This window comes from Apium graveolens, chromosome 2 (assembly GCF_009905375.1).
Source record: "Apium graveolens cultivar Ventura chromosome 2, ASM990537v1, whole genome shotgun sequence".
NCBI classification, from domain to species: domain Eukaryota; kingdom Viridiplantae; phylum Streptophyta; class Magnoliopsida; order Apiales; family Apiaceae; genus Apium; species Apium graveolens.
This window is the reverse complement of record NC_133648.1, coordinates 69766555-69787722: the sequence shown is the minus strand read 5'-3', so window position 1 is coordinate 69787722 and position 21168 is coordinate 69766555. Positions and strand designations below refer to the sequence as shown.

Sequence of the window (21168 nt, the reverse complement as noted above, 5' to 3'; positions counted from 1 at the left end):
TATTCTTAAGTTTATAAAAACATAAATTACGTAATTTTAAAATAATTTCTGAAATACAGTTTATACCCGCTTTTAGCAATTAAACGAATTGACACGGCGGTGAAATTAATCCCGAAAGTTTTCAAAATAATTTTAAAATTCTCATAATATTATAAAATTAATAAAATATAAATTCCGTAATTTTTAAAGAATCTCGGAATTAAATACGGGTTTTACAAATAAATACAGTCAGAAAATCATACGGGGTTGTGAAATATTGATTTCTAAATTTTATAAAAGCCCAAAAGTAATTATTATAATTATAAAACCATTAAAACAATTTTAGAGACATTCCAAGTATTTATGCAAATAAGTTTGCATTAAATCTACTTTTGAAAATGAAAATAATTCAATATGATTCCATAACTAACCACGCGGACAATCCGGTACACTATAAATCATACATCAATAATCAAACAACACATAGCGGTCAAAACCAATACACGTATTTTATTTATTTATTTAATACTTTTTTTATAATTACATATTTAAGTCATTCAAAAATATACGAGTCGTTATAGGTATATTTTACTTTTTTAAAATAATGAAAAAATGAGTTTTTATTTACGGTCAAAGTTGAGTCAATTTAACCATCAAAAATCAAACAACACAGATAAACCGGGACGGATATGGACCAGAATCTCACCAACAAGCAAAAAGCCTAAAACCAAGATTTGCAGAAGATATTACATGCCAGAAAGTCACACGAACAATCAAATACAAATGCAACCTTCAAAAAATGCATCAAAACATCAAAATTCTTCTTGACTATGCTTTGTAAGAATAAAAATGAAACACAACGCGTCAAAGACAAAACAAATACACAATGAATGAAGGGGGATGAAGACCCCTCAATTGTGTTAAATTCAGACATGGGATCATTGATATGCACACACTTTAATTCAATGGACATTCATTATTACCAAGGAGGGGCCTTTGGAACGTTACCATGGACCACAACTATAGTGGAGTATTCCATTCCAACATGTCACTCCCCGTTTTAATTACTTCCTAACCGACTCGGCAACAACCACCCATGTGAGGAGGTGCTTAACTGTGTATGTTTTTTTGCTTACATTTTATACTGATGTTAACATCCCAAACATGCAATCAACTTAGTTTTTTTTAAAATATTACAAATTACTTAAATTAATATCATAAAAATTTAAGAAATTATCAAAACTACCAATTCTTTTAATATTTTCGCGATTTTAAGCATTCTAATAAAATATTTGTAAAATACATTTTGCGAAATCAATCAAATGCAACTTTTTTCATATTTGTGGGATATAGTTAAACAACATATCATAGACTAAAGAAGATTTTGTCATCTACAATGATTTTGGTTAATTTCAGTTGTAAATATGGTTGCAAATTTGGAAAATGAATTTTTACATATTTGAAAAAATGGGATTTTTGTGAATTTTTAAATATTAAATGTATTGCAAAATAATTTTAAAAAAGGTTTTTTTACTAAAAAATATTTGGGTACTTTAAGAAGTACATTGATAAGTAGTTTATGTCTACAGAAATTATTTATTATTTAGGTCTTTCATAAAAAAAGTTCATCTTCTTATTTAATTCAATTTTTAACCTAAATATTTTGTATACACCACTATATTGATCTTTAATTTTGAAGATTATATACTTAAAGTAAGAATACTAAAAATCCCTCAATTTATAGTTTTAATGATCCAAGATACTGTTTTTTTCTGCTAGCACTTGATTGGTTTTTAAGTATATTCTGTATAATTTTTAACTAAATTCTATTTACCAAACATTATATATTTATTATTGTGGCAAAGGCAGTTTGAAGACAAGTTGATCAATTCCATCTTCTCTTCCGAATTTTAATAATAATAATAATAATAATAATAATAATAATAATAATAATAATAATTTTTTATTTTATCTACATGTTCAAGAGTAAATGGTACTCCCTTCATTTTCAAGATAACTGTTCACTTTTGGAAAAAAAATTATTTCAAAATAATTATCCACTTACATTTTGAATGTTATTATTTAAATTAAAAAGTTTAATTTATATTTTTAAGATGAAATATACCCCATATATAATAATTATTATATTATTATTAATTAAATATGAAACTTTTAATAGTACTAGCACCGAAGTGCCTAATTTAACATCAAATAATATTTTTTTATCAAATATTATAGTAATTTTACATTTAACATTATATTTGGTGTCCATGTATGTAAACAGATGTAGGTAGGGTTCGTTGAAAAATGACCATCATTATGCATGTGAAACATATATCTTATTAATTTCAAAGTACCGATTCATAATTATGTCTTACCATAGTGTTGTTTAGGGTATCTGTCACGCCACTCCCAGAAGACATATTTATAGGCATGATTTTTATAAAATGATATGTCATTTATCATTTAAATATAAAATTATTATACTAATAAAATTTAAAACATAATTATTATACTAATATACAATGAACTTGAATATAAAATTAAAGTTAGTTGATAGTAACAATCTAATAAAATCATAATACTCATTTATATTAGTAATTTTTAGATATTAAAATATATGTAAATATTTTAAAATTATATTTAATTTTCTGAATATTTCTAATATTAAAATAATTATTAAAAATATAAAAAAAATTAATAAAAAGTCATGTCTGTTTAATTAATATCATTGCCTATCTTGACATGTTCTTACCATTACCAATGTGACATGCACGGTTGTGCACTTGCACTTGTTCTACTTGGTTCTTCAGTGACCTGCATTCTTTCCTGCTCAGTGCTTACCTACCCCTTAACATCGGTTTGTGTTCCATGATGGAGAATGAATTAGCGAGAGAATGAAGAAAACGCAGCAAAGAAACCCATCTTCAATTCATTAGTAGTTGAGGCTTGATATCTATTAGTATTATAATCTATAGATATATGAATATTAGTTTGTAGGCTTCAATCACACATATATGATTTATCAGAAGTTTGCTTGCTTTCGATTGTTAGGTAAAAGAAAGAGAAGTAGTAAGTACAAGTACAGAAGAGAGAACACATAAAAGACCACCGTATGAGTTAAATTGATAAAATAACAATTTGCTTTAATATTATATCTAACTCATATTCTTAATATAATTATATGTGTAAATTACCTTTTAGGACTTTTTAATTTTAATAAATTGCTGCAACTTAAATTAAATTTTAAAGGTTCGTGGGGCACCCTTATTTTTCAAATTTTTACAGGGGGCACTCACAAATATTTTCCTAAATCACAACGCTAATTTTTTTTTTTTAAATTAGGGGGGTACGTGTCCCCGTGCCTCTTCCTAGATCCCCGTTCCATGGATCTTTTGATTATTTTACATATGTGAATAAAATTATCAAGTTGCAAGTTAGTTTGTGGATTGAAATTTAAGTGAATTAGAGCCTCTCCAACGGGAGTAGCTATATTCATTAGCTATATTAGTAGAAAATAGATATTATATAAAAATTGATGAACCTATAAGGAATTCTGTTTCAGTGGTATTAGTTATAATGATTAGCTATATTCAAAAACAGTTTTTATTGTTATTTTCAAATTTTAATAGTTATGTTTTATCAAAAAGGGTTGGTAAGAAATTATTAATAAAAAATATTCTTTAACTTAAATATACGTGGAAATAATATATATATATATATATGTATAAAATAAAAATATTTACTGATGTTATTATAATATTTAAATCATGAAAAAAATTAGTAAACAAACATTACTTTTATATATTATAAAATATTTAAATAATTTTTTTATCCAAGTAATTTTTAATAGTTTTTTATATATAAATGTACAATAAAAAATTATATAAGTAATTAATAAAATTGGTTAACATGATTTTTTTTACAGCTTTTTGATATTAAATTTTTACAATTAATATTATATAAAGTTAAAATATAAAATTATATTAGTAATTATATATATATATTAAATGTAATTATTATATATATATAAATGTAATTTTTTGTAAAACTCCACTCAATTCTAAAATCCCAAACCTTAATTATATATATTTGATGAAACCAGATCTTCTAGGGAGAAGGTATATAATGGAGGGAAAATAAGCCGGGAGAAATATCTTAGAGGAAAATGAATTATTGCTAACAGGCTCTCCCTTGGAGATTCTCTTACACAGCTGCAGCTGTGTGACTGTACTTTACTTTACTGGATTTTGCATTTCATTGAGAAAATTTCAAATTTATAATATGATGATCAATCATTATTTTTTATATTTCAAAAAAATAGTTAAGTGCCAGTTTAAAAAAAAACTATTTTTTTAAAAGAAGTGACCCTTAATCACTTTTTCGAAGAATTAAAATAATATTTAATTATATTATTGTAAATTTTCTATCAAAAAAATATATAAGTCGGAAAAGTTCAACTATCACCTTTGAAAATTAATTAATTATTAATAATTTAATAAGCGAAACCTTTTTAAGTGGTATTTGTTTTCACTTATTTTTTGGGTACACAACCTTTTTGTTTGACATTCATGTTATAACTCTAAGTGTATTATTTTTATTTTTTTTATTCCTATATGACTTATAATTCTAAATGTATTATTTTTACCCTTTTTTTAATTTTAGAAGCCATGTTTTTTTATTATTTATATAGGTTTGAATCTTATTTTTAATTATTTTACAAAATAAATAGGTTTATAAATTGAACTAAATAGTTTCCGAAAAATATAAATCACGATCAAGTAAATAGGTCATGTTTTTAAATTGAAATATTTTAATTTAGATTTTTTTTAATTTGTTGGTGGAATTCCATTTTAATAAAATGATATGAATATTATAGACACTTTATTTTGGTTTCACCTCTACAAAATAATAAATAATAAATTTTATTTTGGTTTCACTCCTAGAATTCTATTATGTAAAGTTCTATGTTATTTTTTAACGAAATATAGATTGTTGGAATCATATTATAATTATGATATTTTTATATTCCATAGATTTTTTTTTTATTTTTTATTAAAATAATAAAATGAAATATTTTTATGTTTTTTCGGACAACAAATACATAATAACGTTGAGTCTGTTATTCTAATAAAATTTTAGTTAGTAAAAACTATATATAATTCCAAAAGAAAAATTGTAATAAAAGTACAATTTTATTTATTATATATTTTAACTATAATTAAAAATTAATTTTTATAATCATTATTTAATATAGATATTTTTTATATCTGCGTGTGTTTTGTACGGATTATCAAGTAGTCGAGTAAATAGCACATTGTGCATTAGACTTTAGATGGTATGGAATTATAGGACGGTAAAAAATAATCTGAGTTTGCAGCCATCCATCATCTCAACAATATGTTGTTTTAATGTTAAAAATATATTGAACATGCAAATTCTGCGTATCTTTCTGAAATTTTATTGCAAGCAATATATAGTATTCATGAACTGCATGATGAAATGCCAGGTAACAAATATTTAATATCTCGATATTTAGGACACCGCGGGGAGGATAATTATATTTTCAGAATTGCTAGATCAGCGAAAAGTACTTAGAAATATGAGTTACATATATAAGAATGTGGTATTAGAACTTAGAATTAGAATCATCACAGTCAACTATAACATCACAGTCAAGTGTTGAGGGAATATTTACTATCCGAAAACTAGCTTGTAATATTAGTACAGTTCTTGTATCTATTATTCAGTACAGGCAGCAATGTTAAATGTGTTAAATATGAATATATACATGGAGGGAGTGAGACTGATGCCGAAACAGAAAGGAAAATGATGAGAAGAATATTGGATCACTACCATCATTCATTACTTATTATATGGCCTAATGCATGAATACAACTTCAACAAGTAATTCTATAAACAGTACTGTTTATCCAGATACTTAAAAATTTACTTCATATGTGCCAACCACGTTACCCTTCCCTTTTCTGAATTTGCTTCTTGGTTCCTAATATTTCAAAAGTTTCATAATGCACTGCAAATTTTTAAAATAAAAATTAATTACATCCGCTATTTTATTCCATTACAAATTTACAATCAATTTATATATAAAATGTTGAGTCAACGCTGATATTATGTTGAGTATACCGGCTCATCTAAAATTTTAAAGGTGTTAGGCAAAAGACCCAATAGGATCATATATTTAACATAAAATATTTGTGAAGTCCTAATCCTTAATTAACTCACTTTTCTAATTTTTCTTCACTAATCCGAATTAAATGTTAACAAATTGGAGGGACAATTAACCTGGTCTGCCAATATATATATCCCAGTTCCATCTCTGAAGTACCAAACTCTGTCTTGTAACTAAACTAAAGATGTTGAGAAGAAGCAAGCCAGATTTCTCCCAACAAAACCCTCTTTATCAAATAAAACAGGATGACAATAAGTTGTTCACTAAACTCGTGTCTAAAGAAACCTCCATTGCAAATCCATCATTTAGAGGAGTGGCAGTTGCTATTCCTTTTAAGTGGGAAACTCAACCTGGAACTCCTAAGCACAAACTCTTCCCTGACCAGTACTCTTCTCTTCCTCCAACTCTCACTCCACCTCCTTCTTACTACTTCCAAAACCCTACTAGTCCTTCCAAAAAACACTCCAAAGCCAAACTACTCAACATCTTGTTCCTAAGGATTCTCCATCTCAAGAAAGGTACTACTCAAATCGCAATGTCGCCTTCTTCTCCGTCGTCATCGTCATTGTCATCTTCCAAGAGTAACAGCAAACGGAGACGGCTTTTAAGCATGGGAGATGATGATTTTGGAGTTTCAGTTCCGAGATGTTATTCCAAATCATTATTGTGCTTTAGATCATGATGGATTGATGGATTTGTTAAGGTAATGCATTGGGGCAAGGGAATATTTAGTACACGTTGATGATTTCTGCACTTGAAAATTAGTCTTAAAATCTTTTTAATTTTGTGTTAAAGAGTTTACTAGTGATATTCGTAGTAGGTACGTAGTAATCTTTCATGTCTAATGTACTGACTGTGAAAGTCAACTACGTACGTAACGCATGGCACCTCAACTGTATTGTTTAATGAACGTGATTATTTATCTCTGGTTATATAGCAAGTATAAATTTTGGTGTTGTTTGATCCTGGAAATCTAACTACTTAACGTACCCTTCTAATCTTTGAGTGAATTAAATCTCTTCAAACCACTTCTCCTTTCTAAATTCGATTTCAAATTAGGTAATTAGGATACAAATCTTTCTATTGATTCAAAGGAAGGAAGGTTCTCCTTGTAATGTATTTAATACATAACGGGGTAGCTCATGTACCTAATTACGAATCAGTGATCTGCACAACAACCCAGCAGCTAGCTAGCTGCTGCTGCCTGTTTATGCATGTTCCCTCTCTGTTTCATTTACTTTTATTTTTCTCCTTCTAAATAATCATTTTCGAAAAGAGTTAGTTACTCAGTTACTCTTCACATTTTAAATATGAAATAGAATAGAATATACAAAATGGAATATCATTTGAACCCAAATATCTTACATCACATAAATAATCAAAATTGGATCAAGTCTGAATGCATGACAACATACATCTAAAGCCAAATCTAAATGACAAAGTGATAAATTTTTTCCATGGTGTATCCATTGCATTTACATAATTTTTGAACATATTATGGGGGCGATTCCCAAAAAAATAACCCAAATAGGTACCAAAATGATGTGTATACTTTTTTTTATTAGCGAGATTCATATTAATATACGAGGAGCTTTTAAAATTCTAACATTTTTTTACAAAAAAAAATAGAGTGTTCCTAATAATTGAAACCTAATTAATAAATATATCCAATATATGGGGAGATTATGATATAGAACAGTTTTTAGAACTCTATCATTTTTCTTACCGCTGTCCAAAAGTATGAATAGTGCATTTTCCGAATTACTCCAATATATAATATAAATATAAATAAGATACAATAAAGAAAATCCAATACCAAAAATAACCGTTAGAAGTAGATCACTTTTATTACATGTATAGAAATCTATACTATACTATAATAAACGGAATGGAGGTATAATTTGTAGTTTGGTCCTCATTTTGGTTATCCCTTTTCATCACGACTGTCGGATCTTCTTCATCATATAATCAGAGTTGTTAGATCCAAATACTAAAAAAATACACTTCCACATGTTTTCAGGTTCGAATCCCGTCAACAACAAATATTTATATTATTATTTGTAAAGATACATATAGGTTCTCATGTTCGAATCCCGTTAACAACAAATATTCAAATTATTATTTTTAAAAATACATATACATTTTCAAGTTTGAATCTAAAAACAACAAATATTTACATAATTATTTATGAATAAGATCTCATTAATCATATATTATATATACTATTTGAACTTAACTTAAAATTATACACAATGAATAAAATCAGTATATACACTTCCACATGTTCTCAGGTTCGAATCCCGTCAACAACAAATATTTATATTATTATTTGTAAAGATACATATAGGTTCTCATGTTCGAATCTCGATAACAACAAATATTCAAATTATTATTTTTAAAAATACATATACATTTTCAAGTTTGAATCTAAAAACAACATTTACATAATTATTTATGAATAAGATCTCATCAATCATATATTATTTATACTATTTGAACTTAACTTAAAATTATACATAATGAATAAAATAAGTATTTAGTATTTAATTATTTATATATAATTTTAATAAATTATATAAAATAAAAATAAAAATATTAAACTAGTACTTTTAATATCTCGAACTCAATATTACTCGTAGTACTCTGACTGTTACTTTGAAAACAAATAGAATTTATGTGGAAAAAAAATGAAGAAAATAAATCCGTGGTTGAAATAATTGGATTAAAATATTATAAGGATGAAGGAACGAAGTTGGGCCAAATTCAAAGTTAGAAGTTGGAAAGCATTACACTATGTCAACATGTGGGAATGCCAATTAGGTAAATGGGCTCCTACACACTCCTCCAGTTGATCGAGTGCGCATCACCGGAACGCAGCAATAAAGGAACCCCAAGCGCTTCTGCTTCTCAAACTTGAAACGGTACATGCAATGTATACTACTCGCTCTTTCTTATTAATTTTTATGTATTTTTTTTAATGTTTTATTTAATTCAATACAGTTTAGTACTTATCAAAAATAATAAAATTTTATAATATAAAAATTTACTACACCCAGCTAAATCCACTGCTTCATTACATTAAATTTATACATTAAGACTCCGTTTGAGAGTTAACTGATGTGCTATCAGAAAAAATGCTGGTTAAAAAAAAGTACTGTCAGGATAATTAGATGTTTGTTTGGTATTTTTTTTAATTTATGTATATTTTGAAATATAATATATAAAAGTAATATTTTTTAGAAGGTTCGATGGTGAAATGGTACTTCCTACAAAATCTGAACACAGTTTTTTCAAAAAGTACGGGGGACATACTTTTGCTAACAGCAGTTTTTAGACCAAAAGCGTTTCTATAGACAACATCTTTTATAATTTACCAAATACATTTCTGACAGCTTTTTAGCAAAAAACGAAAAGTTATTGTAACTGTTTGCAACAGCAATATCAAACGGGTGTGAATATTGATTGATCCCACCACTTTACCAACATTTCTTACTTTTTCTTACATATTCCCCTATTTCCTTAATCTTCGTATCCAAATCAACCGTATACATCTGAATGGAACGCGTACTAATTTGTAAAGTGCATACTTATAAGCTTTGGCTGTTAGTGTTCTACTACCTCCGTCCCATTGAGAATTATACATTTGATCTTACTTTATTTATTTTTGATAAAAAAATCCTATTTTGATAAGGAGGTTAAGAAAAAGTGAAATGTTGGAAGAAAAAGTAAAAAAAAATGAGTAAAGTGAAGGGTCAATCAATATATAATGTATAAAATAAGTGTAGTGGAAGAAAATAATGAATATGAGTGAATGTAATTAATTTTTTATATTATAAATTTTTTACTATTTTTGTTAGGTTTTGAAATGTATAAAATTAATTGGGACATTCCAAAAAATAAAGTATATAAAAATGAAGGGCATACATAATACTAATTTCTAGTAATATAATCAAAATTTTGATATTTATCGTGTAAGCCCAATTTTGTTTTAAAACGATGTTCATAATTCATAATAGGGTTAAATATTAAAGTATTCATTTAACTGAAAGGCATGTATCGGAAAACTCATTCATGTTACCGGAGTCTCAATTGCACCATTATAGTTGACAATAATGACACGACCGTTAACAAGATTAGTTGACCTGACGGAAAAATGGTTGATTTTAACAAATTAACAGCTGAAAATCCCAAAGCGCGTGGAAGATCAAAAAAAAATTGCATCTTTTAAATTAAAATTAAATCTCTTATCTTAAATCAAAAGTTGTCAAAAAAAATTAAAAGTTTCCTTTTTAATTTTGTAAAAAATGTTTATTTTAGATTTTATAATAAAAAATAATTTTGATGTTTTTAAAATAAATTCATAATTTATCTTTCTTTTAGACAAAAAGCTACAATTTTAATCAAGAGTGACAATTTTAATTCATACTTTTATTTTGAATGTTATGAAATAAATTATATTATACTTTCAAATATAAAATGCTTACAATATTCAAACATGGAAACTTTTGGACTTGTAAGGTAAAATTTAAAATTTTAATGTAAAATGTATATAAACAAAAATATATAAAAATTCACACAAAAAATGCTTATAAAATAAAAATGAATTATTTTTTAAACTGAAATTCAAATTTTCTTTTACAAAATCTTTATGTTACTTTACAAATTTACAAAAATATATGGGTTTATTTTTTTTAAAGGAACCTTGAGTTTTTTATCATACATAAAAAATTATTGAACAAATATTTTATTTTTAAGAGTATAATAATCTAAGTTTTGATATTATAAGACTTACATATCACTGAATTTTTTCAAAAAAATAATCAATATATCTATATTCATCAAAAAATGAAAATCGGGGTCAAATGAAATATTAAAAATGTAACGCATACTAATTTATGGAATCTAAAGGCATAACCATCATGATTATTTAAAGGTTCATCCACCAATTTCACTTCCTAAATTGTCTAAATAATCCGATGAAATAATCAAGTAAAAAGCTTTTTTCATCTGAAATTCAGGATATATATAATATATATGTATATGTGTGTATGTGTGAATTAATTCGTTTGTTTATAAATATTAGGGGGCTTAGTTGGATTCGGCCTAACTTTTCAATGTTGCCACATCTCTCCACCTGTAAATATAGTTAGGGTCAATCCTTTTCCGTTAGGTCAACGAACAAGGTTAACGGCACTGTGATTATCCACTCTTATAATGGTGCGAATGAGTCCCCGAAAATAAGAGTTAGTGTTTTGATATATGCCCTTTAGTTAAATGATATTAAACCCAATTATACTATCGCAATGCAGTATCCTTAATCTAATAATTTTGAGAAGCAGTTTACACTTAATTGGACTAATCCTGTCGAAAGGGCTAGCACACCATCTCCAACAAGTTGAGTTACCCGGTGAGTAGCGTTTTGGGTACTATTGGGTTTGGGTCTATCTCAATCTTACAGATTACCTGGGAGAACCTGAGGTGAGAATTTCCGTCACGCTTGTTGATCAAACAAACATCTTGTCCCCCCCCCCCCTCTTTTGCAAAGGCAGAATAACGATCTTCTTATCTCAACCTCATTAGGGTATGGACTTTTCTAGTAGTAGTAATTAATCAGCACCATATATCTCTTTCACAATTAAATTGAGGATGAATGATGTATACAGCATGACATTTAATCTGTTTTGTATTCGGCTAGTAGTAAAACATCATTATAAACATCGTATCATGCTAGTTTTGCTGCTTATATATTGCCTCATTTCTATACACACTGCTTCTGAATTCAAATGTTTTATGTTGCTTGTATATATATATATATATATATGTACTGCTACGACGATAAGCTCTTAGGTGGCATTTTCTAAATTGTTCTTTGCCTCCTTAATAATGATAGACTACAGGTAGTGCTCATAGAGTATCCGTAGGCACGCACTAGAAAAACCCTTTGTCAATTACCAAATTTGTAATCATAAGTGTTGTTAAAGAGTTTCGTAATACTGACTAATATTGTGGTTTTATTAGATAGTCAGATTAACAATGAGCTGATAACTTAAAGCTTGGATACTGATTTTTGTAACTACGGATGATCAAGAATTTCCTCCAATGCTTATCTCAAAATCAAGAAGGAGAACCAGGGTTGACTTGAGAACCCAGGCTGAGAAGATTTCCTCTCAGAAGTCGGTAAATGCTGGAAATTCAAATATTCAGGAGAATGAAAAGTCCCTGTCAATAAGTGATGAGGAGAAAAATCTGACTCGTCCAAAGAGACTTCATCAAAATATGGATTCTGAGCTAACAAAAAACGTGAAGCGGCATGTGCCTCGTGCAAAAAGTGATCCAAAGATCAAGAGGGAAAAAGAATCAGCAAGTCATGCTGAGAAACAGGCTGTATTCAGCCCATTTGATATTTGCACTTGTTATAACAATAAATCTTTGATGGGCGAAACCTTGTTACCTGCAAGGAACAATAGAAACCACATCGACATTGAATATCCCATCATAGAAACAAGACAGATATTGAGACCAGGAATGGTTCTTCTTACAAATTATATCTCCTTGCCTGAACAGGTACCGTCCCAAGCGTATCTTAAAACTTCAATTTTTATATTAATGTCATATGTGTATAGCATATTAGCATACCATTTTCTGATTTTCTTGTAGATAAATTTCCAAAATTCTTATGATGCTGAGTACTTTAAGATTTTGATTGTTGTAGGTTAATATCATTAAAAGGTGCCGTGAATTAGGTCTTGGGCCAGGGGGATTTTGCCAACCTGGTTACCAACACGGAGGTAAACTCCGCCTAAAAATGATGTGTCTTGGTAAAATGTGGGATCCTGAGACAAAATATGAAGAACACTCTAGAAGTGATGTCCCTAGAGCACTTGGTATCCCTGATGATTTTGTTGTACTAGTAAAAAAGGCACTCTCGGATGCTCATCTCCTGATCAAGAAGAATGAGGTATTGGAGGATGTAGAGGAGATGCTTCCTGGGATGTCCCCTGACGTTTGCATAGTTAACTATTATACAACTAATGGAAAACTTGGTCTTCATCAGGTTAGAATTGAACTGGTTATTTACCTTTATATATATAAGTTTATTTATATACTTTTATCATCTTTATATTTTTAATAAATGTATATAGTGAAAAACACTATCTGATAGTTTGGTTGCAACTATTGGATTAAAAGATATGTGTTCCATTGTAAAATACATTTTAACAATGACAGGAGGATGTAGAGGAGATGCTTCCTGGGATGTCCCCTGACGTTTGCATAGTTAACTATTATACAACTAATGGAAAACTTGGTCTTCATCAGGTTAGAATTGAACTGGTTATTTACCTTTATATATATAAGTTTATTTATATACTTTTATCATCTTTATATTTTTAATAAATGTATATAGTGAAAAACACTATCTGATAGTTTGGTTGCAACTATTGGATTAAAAGATATGTGTTCCATTGTAAAATACATTTTAACAATGACAGGACCGCGACGAAAGTAAAGACAGTCTTCAAAAAGGTCTGCCTGTTGTTTCCTTGTCTGTTGGGGACTCGGCAGAATTCTTGTATGGGGATGAACGGGATATTAGCAAGGTTGAGACTATTTTGCTGAAATCAGGAGATGTGATGATATTCGGTGGCCAGTCTCGACACATATATCATGGTGTTGCGTCTATCAAGCCAAATACAGCTCCTCCGGCCTTGTTGGGAAGTACAAACCTCCGCCCTGGTCGTCTCAATCTTACTTTCAGGCAGTTCTGACGAGCTGTTAATTTATCATATTGCAAGACTGTATATCTTGTGTTTTATCGTATTATGTTATACAAGTATCTGTGCAAGTTTAATACCTAGATACAGAGGCTCTAAGGTAAAATACCACAGACAATCCGAGTAAATATAGTTTATAATATTTCAAGAAAAATAATAGCAAGACTCAAACTCAATCCTGTTTGGGGAACCCAATACATCGACCAAGTTTCCTTCTACATTACAATATTGCAAATCAAGTAATAACTTGTGCAAGTGCATTACAGACAAATACAATTCGGCCATTCCCTATTACACGAGGTACGCAAATAAAGTACATAAATTCAATGACCTGTCCAATACGCAAAATCATTTTTACCTGGCACATCTACTAGATGTGTAGTAATTTAGTTTGCTTCTTTCAATGTTATGAACATTTTTTCCTGTTCAAATAAGCACTTTTTTAGGACAAAAGATAGGAAAGATAAACTCTCTCAAATAAGCAAACTAAGCATAGAGACTACTGATAAAGTGCAACAGAAATATCTTCAACAAATACCAATTACAAGTTCCACCCATACTCAAATGTCATACTATTTGTACAATCCTCGTCAGTGAATCCTAATAATATAAAACCAACAAGTTGTCTTACCAAACAATGCCTCCAGAATATTACGCTAAGAACACAAAAGAAGTTGGCCACTCTAATCTACCCAGATCGGACTGCTGCAACCCGATGATGAAAAGCACAGAAAAAAGAGAGATTAACTATGTTACACCATATTGACAATGTTCGCATTGTAAACACACAAGATAGCCGGTGTAAGAAGAGGGAATACATATCACTTCCATCCGCCTCCCATACTTTGAGTAGTTCCTGATAAACTGGGGGATGTGTTGTTTGTCTTGGACCTTCCATCTCCATTTCCAAGCACATTTAGATCCTCAAACAACCTATATGAAGGAACAAAGGTCTTTTGTCCTGCAGCAGGAGCATTGCCTGTTGGTCTCGAGCTCAATTGTCCGTCTCCAGCAACATATGCACCATGAGCTGAATTTACCTGCTGCAATGATCCGGCTCCTTGGATAGGCCTATACGCTGCAGCATTAACTTGTTGTCTCGGATTTGTGTAATAACCAGGAGTTGCAGCCCATGGTGGTGGCGGATAGGCCGAGGGATACTGGGTGGTTTGAGCCTGTGTTTGAAACTGTGGTTGTTGAGGTTGCCCTTGTGTTTGATATTGTGGTTGTTGAGGTTGCCCTTGTGTTCGATATTGTGGTCGTTGATGTTGACCTTGTGTTTGATATTGTGGTTGTTGAGGTTGACCAGGTGGATAGCCAGAAGAAAACTGGGGAGACTGAGCCTGTGGTTGAGATTGACCAGATGGATAGCCAGAAGAAAACTGGGGAGACTGAACCTGTGCTTGATATTGTGGTGGTTGAGGTTGACCAGATTGATAGCCAGAAGAAAACTGGGGAGACTGAGCCTGTGCTTGATATTGTGGTGGTTGAGGTTGACCCTGTGTCTGAGGTTGTTGCTGCTGCTGAGGTGGAGGCTGTTGATGTAGTTGTGCTTGTTGCTGAATCTGAGGCTGGGGCTGAGCCCAAGGAGCAACATAACTACTGAAGGCTACCTGCCCCTGGTTTCCACTATATGTTTGCGGAGCATATGGACTTCCTTGGCCACTCGGTGAAACAGGTGTTTGCTGATTGTTTTGTGTCGATGATTCTTGGGCATTAGGCGATGTGCCTGTAGTTGATAAGGCGAGACTTAAAAAATCAATCATGTCCTGCTCCTTTGTTGTCTTTACTGGAACAGCAGGATCAGATAGAACTATCGCATTGCTCAGTGAAGGTTCCACTTCACTAGCTCCAACAAATGATGCGACTGAACGCGTTTTGGAATGCCTGTGATAACAAAACAAATGGTCAACAAAAGTGGAAACAGGAAACTGCTGTCAGAATCAAATACATACAACTGCAGATCCATCCGAGGGTTCTGCTTTAAACATCGACCAACATCTTTAAACTCCACTGTCTTGGAAGTTGGAAACAGCATACTTTCTTCATCCAGTACATGTACCGAATTTATTGCAGGTATGGATCAAGAACAAACAAAAATATTGGATGAAACTTCAACTAAACCAAGAACACATTTTCCGACCAAATATGATCCCGAGATAAATACTACATATTTTTTATGTTTACTAGAAATAACTATTCACACATACATGTGTTTGTTCATCCAGTACTCAGAGAACAATGACATGAAAAATTCAGACGCATCGATAGTATAAGAAAGGACTTCAATAATAAGGTCAATGAAAGATACAAGTTCCGGTGCACATGCAATTTGTGATTGTGAAACTTTTTAGTAAGACTAACCTTCTAGCTAGCTGCGCAAATTCATCTTCTTCTTCCTCTTCTTCAGCTGCAGCATTTATCACCACATTTGAAGTTGCAGTAGGTACCGCATGTGAAGATGCAGCAGGTACCACATGTGAAGGTGCAGTGGGTACCGCAGTTGAAGGTGCAGAGGGTACAGCAGGCGGAGATGAGCTATATTTGCTACCTCCATCACCTTTCGGACTGGAACCAGGCATTTCAGTCAATTGAGATTTGGAGCTCATCACTTGGGTTGGCAGTGGGTGCCCAGCAGCTATAGCATCATGTTTAGCAAGCTCATTTTGTATGCCATCATTTAATTCCAGTCCTTTAGCTAGAAGTTCTTCATCCCTGCCAGTATCATATATTTTTTTCAGATCTAATTAGATCAAGTAAGAGCAGCATTTTACATTTAAATTATACTAGAGGACTAAAAGCCTTTTGCTCTAATCCATACATTATTTCAGATGGAACAAAATGGCCAAATACACGTTGGAAGAAATGCATCATATAAGGATGAAACTTACCCAGTTGTAGTTAACATCTGCATCAACTTCTTATGATTGGAACGGCACCGGTCCACTAGATCAACAATCACTTCATCCCGTATGGCCTATAAGAAAATAGGAAAATAATATCAAGTAACCAAGATAGGAAGCACGTAAAAGGTAAGTATATTGCACATACCATGCGGTCGTTTGGATCCACAGCCTGAAGCATGGCAGATAAAAGATCCAGGACTTCTTGCATTGAACTTATGCTTGACAAACTTAAGTTTAAACAAAAACAAAAAGAAAAAAGAGTGAGAATGTTATAGCAGCAGGGCAGTATGCACAAGACATATAATGTGTTGGTAGTAACCTTAAAGTTTCTATTTCAGATGCCATAGCTTCATCAAGCCTTGTTGAAGAATTGCTTGGCATTCCATAACCTGCATGTGAATGTCCAACTGTTGAATGGGTTACAGGAGGTGTAAATATCAGGGCTGAATCCGATGCACGTTGGGGAAATTCAACTCCAGAACGCTGCGAATGGTAAACAAAAATGTCATCAGTTAGTTATTATAAGAACATCCTCTGTAAACTAAGGTAAAAATACTAGTATCATTTTATATAGAACATACCTTTTAGTTAAAACAGATATAAAACAATTTGCCAAGACTGGTTTATCACTAATGCACATATTATAAAACTAATTTTATTTGAATCACATGAATTATGCTTCAAACAAAGGAAAATAATTTGAAAGAGTGATAATTGTGATTCGATTACAAATTGGTCATATTTGCTGTTTTTATTTTAGATCTAATAGAAAATTTAAGAAAAAAAATAACAAGCAATGGTAACAGCTCACAGTCTCGCGTTAAAATCCTCAGAACTCAAATATTCTCAAAGACATTAATTTGGAAACAAGGTTCTGCTTATGGGCTCCTAAAGATCTACTCTTAAGTCCCTATACAGGCCTTCGTGTATGCAATATTGTTAGAGAAGACGTGAGATCCACTTCAGTGGCATTCCCAGCACCGAAAGTTGGTCATTTAATAGAAATGATGCCAAATCTTACATATCAGAAGAGATATCCAAATAACGCGGACTTACTATAATTCATTCTTTAAACAGAACATATAAATTATGCATCTGGATATTAACTGTAAAGGATACTTCAATGTGTCACGCCCAAATTCTAACACTTGAAGTAGTATGAATGCCCGATATACATAACACGAATCTAATATAGGGTTTTGGAGAGAAAATGTGCAGCCACTGCAACAAAGAAGTCATCCCAGAGTTCTTATCAACTCATACCAAGTTTGGAAACTACACCCTAGATTGGCATAATTGACCAAACTAATAAATTTGACTCAAGGTGGACTATTATATTTGTTAGATTAAGACTCAAATTCACTGGAAAAGAACCATGAAAGGAAACTAACTGTAAGCACGCACACAAAGAATACACTAACCCTTAGTTCTTCGTATGCCCAGTAATATTGTGGATATTTTCCGCCTGCTCCACCAAATGCTTGTTGCCAAGAGTCCAGCAACACCAAGATCTTTTCCCTAACAGTCATGTTTGTCTGCAAAAACCATACGAAGATAACAGTCATGTTTGTCTGCAAAAACCATATGAAAATACATTTTTCTATGATAAAGATGGATTATGGATACAGTAAAATAAATGAATATGAAGTTTAATGACTATGTTGATTCATAATAGGGTATCAGCCACAGGTATATTACTGTTTTAAATTTAAAATGCCAAGCCCTAACTTCAGCTTATAAATGTTGAGGTCACTAATAACATTATACAATATGATAAAATCCACGTGCAATACAATAATTACCCCAAAACTCCCTCAAACATAAGAAAACAACAGATTCCTAATTGCGAATTTATCGTTCTGCCTTTGCAGGGTGATATTAAAAATGAATATAAGGTACGCAGCTTGGTTATATGACTACTTAGTACCCGAAGTAAACGATTGTGGGCTTATTAAATATATTCTTTGTAACTTCCTAAATAACTAGATCTTACATATAAGTATTGAGTATATTAATTTTCTATACACTATGTCTATAAACTAATCTATAACATTCATGGAAATTTCCTTCGATGTTGCTTCCTTTCCCATCACCCTCCCTCATTTTCTTAATCCAACAGAGGTAAAGCTTTGGCTGCCGACTTGCATCTTAAGCTTACTTAAACTGCATAAAATCCCAACATCTAAACTGCTCACTCTGAACTTGAAGAGGTATTGCACATCGTGGCTTTTAATAAATGAATTCAAATATATTCCAATGGATTTATCAAATCAAGCAGATGCGTAAGGCAATGAAATGCCTAAACAATTTATCGCAATTGTGGCACACAGAAGACTGACTCTTAAATAGAAGAGATCAAACTGGGGATACTCAGTATTTATCCACAAATTTACAAATATGACTATTACGAAAGGACTAATCATAATAAAGGGAATACAAATTAAGTAAAAAGTAGATAATTGGAGCTTAAACATCCAAAACATAGAATTGATGGATCATAGCAAAGATCAAGCGACATATTGTTTGTCGCTTTAAAAGGGAAACTTGCCTTTTTCTTTACAATCTTAATCATGTCCTGCAGTATATTCCTCTCGACAATTTGAGAATGCACAGGATCACCACAGTTCTTCACCATTGTCTCCAAAAGCTAAAACATAAAAAGTATAAGGGCCTGCTAGTCTGCTACTGACAGATATATACTGTGTAATTGTAGCGATTTAAATCATGGCAAATAAAAATTAATGTGCCATAGATACATCGCATATGATATAATTGGTGACCAAACGTTAAAGAAACTGTTGCCACACTGTTAATTAATAAACCACGCGAATTGTCTGATACATCAAATATTCCTGTGTTTTAACTTATTTTTAGTAATCGGTAAGAAAGCTGTTTCCCAAAAGCATAAAAAATTATTTTTAGTTACAGATTAAAGATTTCTATAGAATACAGTATTGAATGCATTGAGGAAATGATACCGTCAAGGCAAGTAGGTGAACATGAGAATTCTTGTGTTGCAACCTTTTCTTCAAAGCTTTGACAATATCTTTTGCTAGCCTGTCAAAATTACAATAAAAACATATAATTACACAATTTAACCCTAGCTACTCCTATATTCAACAATCAAGAGAGCAATAAAAAGCCAATTTTGAACAACCCAGTTTCGATCAAGAAAAAATTATCAAGATTTCTATTCACAAAAACCAAGAAACCCAAAAGATGTAACTTTTACTCATCATCAAGAACCAGCAAACAAAAAATCAAAAACCCAAATCAAAACATGCATGCATAAACACATACAAATCATTATACTAACCAAAAATCAAAACCCATGAATAAAAATTCAAACTTTTCATCTTCTTGATTGTATTTTCTTGAAAAGTCAATAAAAAAAATCATACACATACAAAAAGAAAAAGAGAAAAGAAGGGGTAAAGTGAAAACCAATGATTGAGATTGATGGCATCACAAATATCAATATTAATAGTCCAATCTGGGCCATTCAGAAATTCACTTGTAGCTTTTTCAACCCGAACAGAAGCTGAATGTGCAGATGATGAAGAAGCAGAAGATGGATACATCATCATCGCTTCTTAATATAAAAAAACCCTTGATTTAAATTCAATTTTTATATATAAAAGGGCTGTGTGTATTTGTGTAAAGACAAGAACAAGTTGTATGGTCTAGATGGATAATTAAAGAACAAGATTACTAGGAAGAGAAGAGAGAAAGAAAGAGGACTTTTGTTTCAGTTTCCCAGAAAAATAAAGGCAGCTTAAAAAGACAAATTGATATTCTTATAGGAGATTGATTATTAATAAATAAATATATTTCATTTTTGATATTATTAATACAAGTAGAGGGTGACTTTTTGTTCTTTTTTTCTTGTTCGTTTATGTTATTCTTGTGCTTTGGTATATCGCCTCTAGGCCTCTACTTGTTTCCTAGATTTGGCTTATTTAATTGACTAAAATCAATATATTTAACTTTGATAAAGTTCAACTATGTAAATAATGGTTATGTGAAAAAAGTGTTTTATAAGTTAATATTTTCTGTTCATGTTAGTTAAAATGTGTATATATGTTGAAAAGTTGATATACTTTTTTATATTGGAAGTCAAGAGAATTTATTAAAAATATATTAAAATAGGTCCACTTCATCCTTGATTTTAGAAATTTGGTAGTTTGGTTGAAAGTGAATAATTTGAAACTAAACTCATTTTATTTAAGATGAAGTTGTGGAATCGAATACTTTTTCGGACAATAATACCACAATATATATTATGAGAAATGTTGTGAAATTTATCCGTAAATTTCTG

General features: G+C 30.6%; 2 protein-coding genes across 6 annotated transcripts; one reads left to right on the top strand and one right to left on the bottom strand.

Annotated features, from left to right (window-relative positions):
* The first annotated feature begins 11423 nt into the window (after positions 1-11423).
* LOC141707515 (DNA N(6)-methyladenine demethylase ALKBH1D-like) lies at positions 11424-14162 on the top strand. Of its 4 annotated transcripts, none has more exons than XM_074510716.1 (5): positions 11424-11650; positions 12195-12736; positions 12885-13226; positions 13400-13489; positions 13663-14162. In XM_074510716.1, exons 2-5 carry the CDS (start codon positions 12272-12274, stop codon positions 13936-13938), a joined length of 1173 nt encoding a protein of 390 aa, XP_074366817.1. In that variant the 5' UTR covers positions 11424-11650; positions 12195-12271; the 3' UTR covers positions 13939-14162. The 4 variants fall into 4 exon arrangements, with proteins under 4 accessions (XP_074366817.1, XP_074366816.1, XP_074366814.1 ...); XM_074510715.1 differs by having other exon boundaries at positions 11424-11753; XM_074510713.1 differs by having other exon boundaries at positions 11424-11753; positions 12191-12736.
* A 288-nt stretch (positions 14163-14450) lies between these two features.
* Positions 14451-20626, bottom strand: LOC141707514 (TOM1-like protein 6). Of its 2 annotated transcripts, none has more exons than XM_074510711.1 (9): positions 20295-20626; positions 19829-19907; positions 19399-19497; positions 18272-18385; positions 17170-17333; positions 16996-17077; positions 16836-16921; positions 16309-16659; positions 14451-15831 (listed from the first exon to the last, which is right to left on the bottom strand). In XM_074510711.1, the coding sequence occupies exons 1-9, from the start codon at positions 20435-20437 to the stop codon at positions 14766-14768; spliced, it is 2184 nt and encodes a 727-aa protein (XP_074366812.1). In that variant the 5' UTR covers positions 20438-20626; the 3' UTR covers positions 14451-14765. The 2 variants fall into 2 exon arrangements, with proteins under 2 accessions (XP_074366812.1, XP_074366813.1); XM_074510712.1 differs by lacking the exon at positions 20295-20626 and adding an exon at positions 20167-20198.
* Positions 20627-21168: the final 542 nt, after the last annotated feature.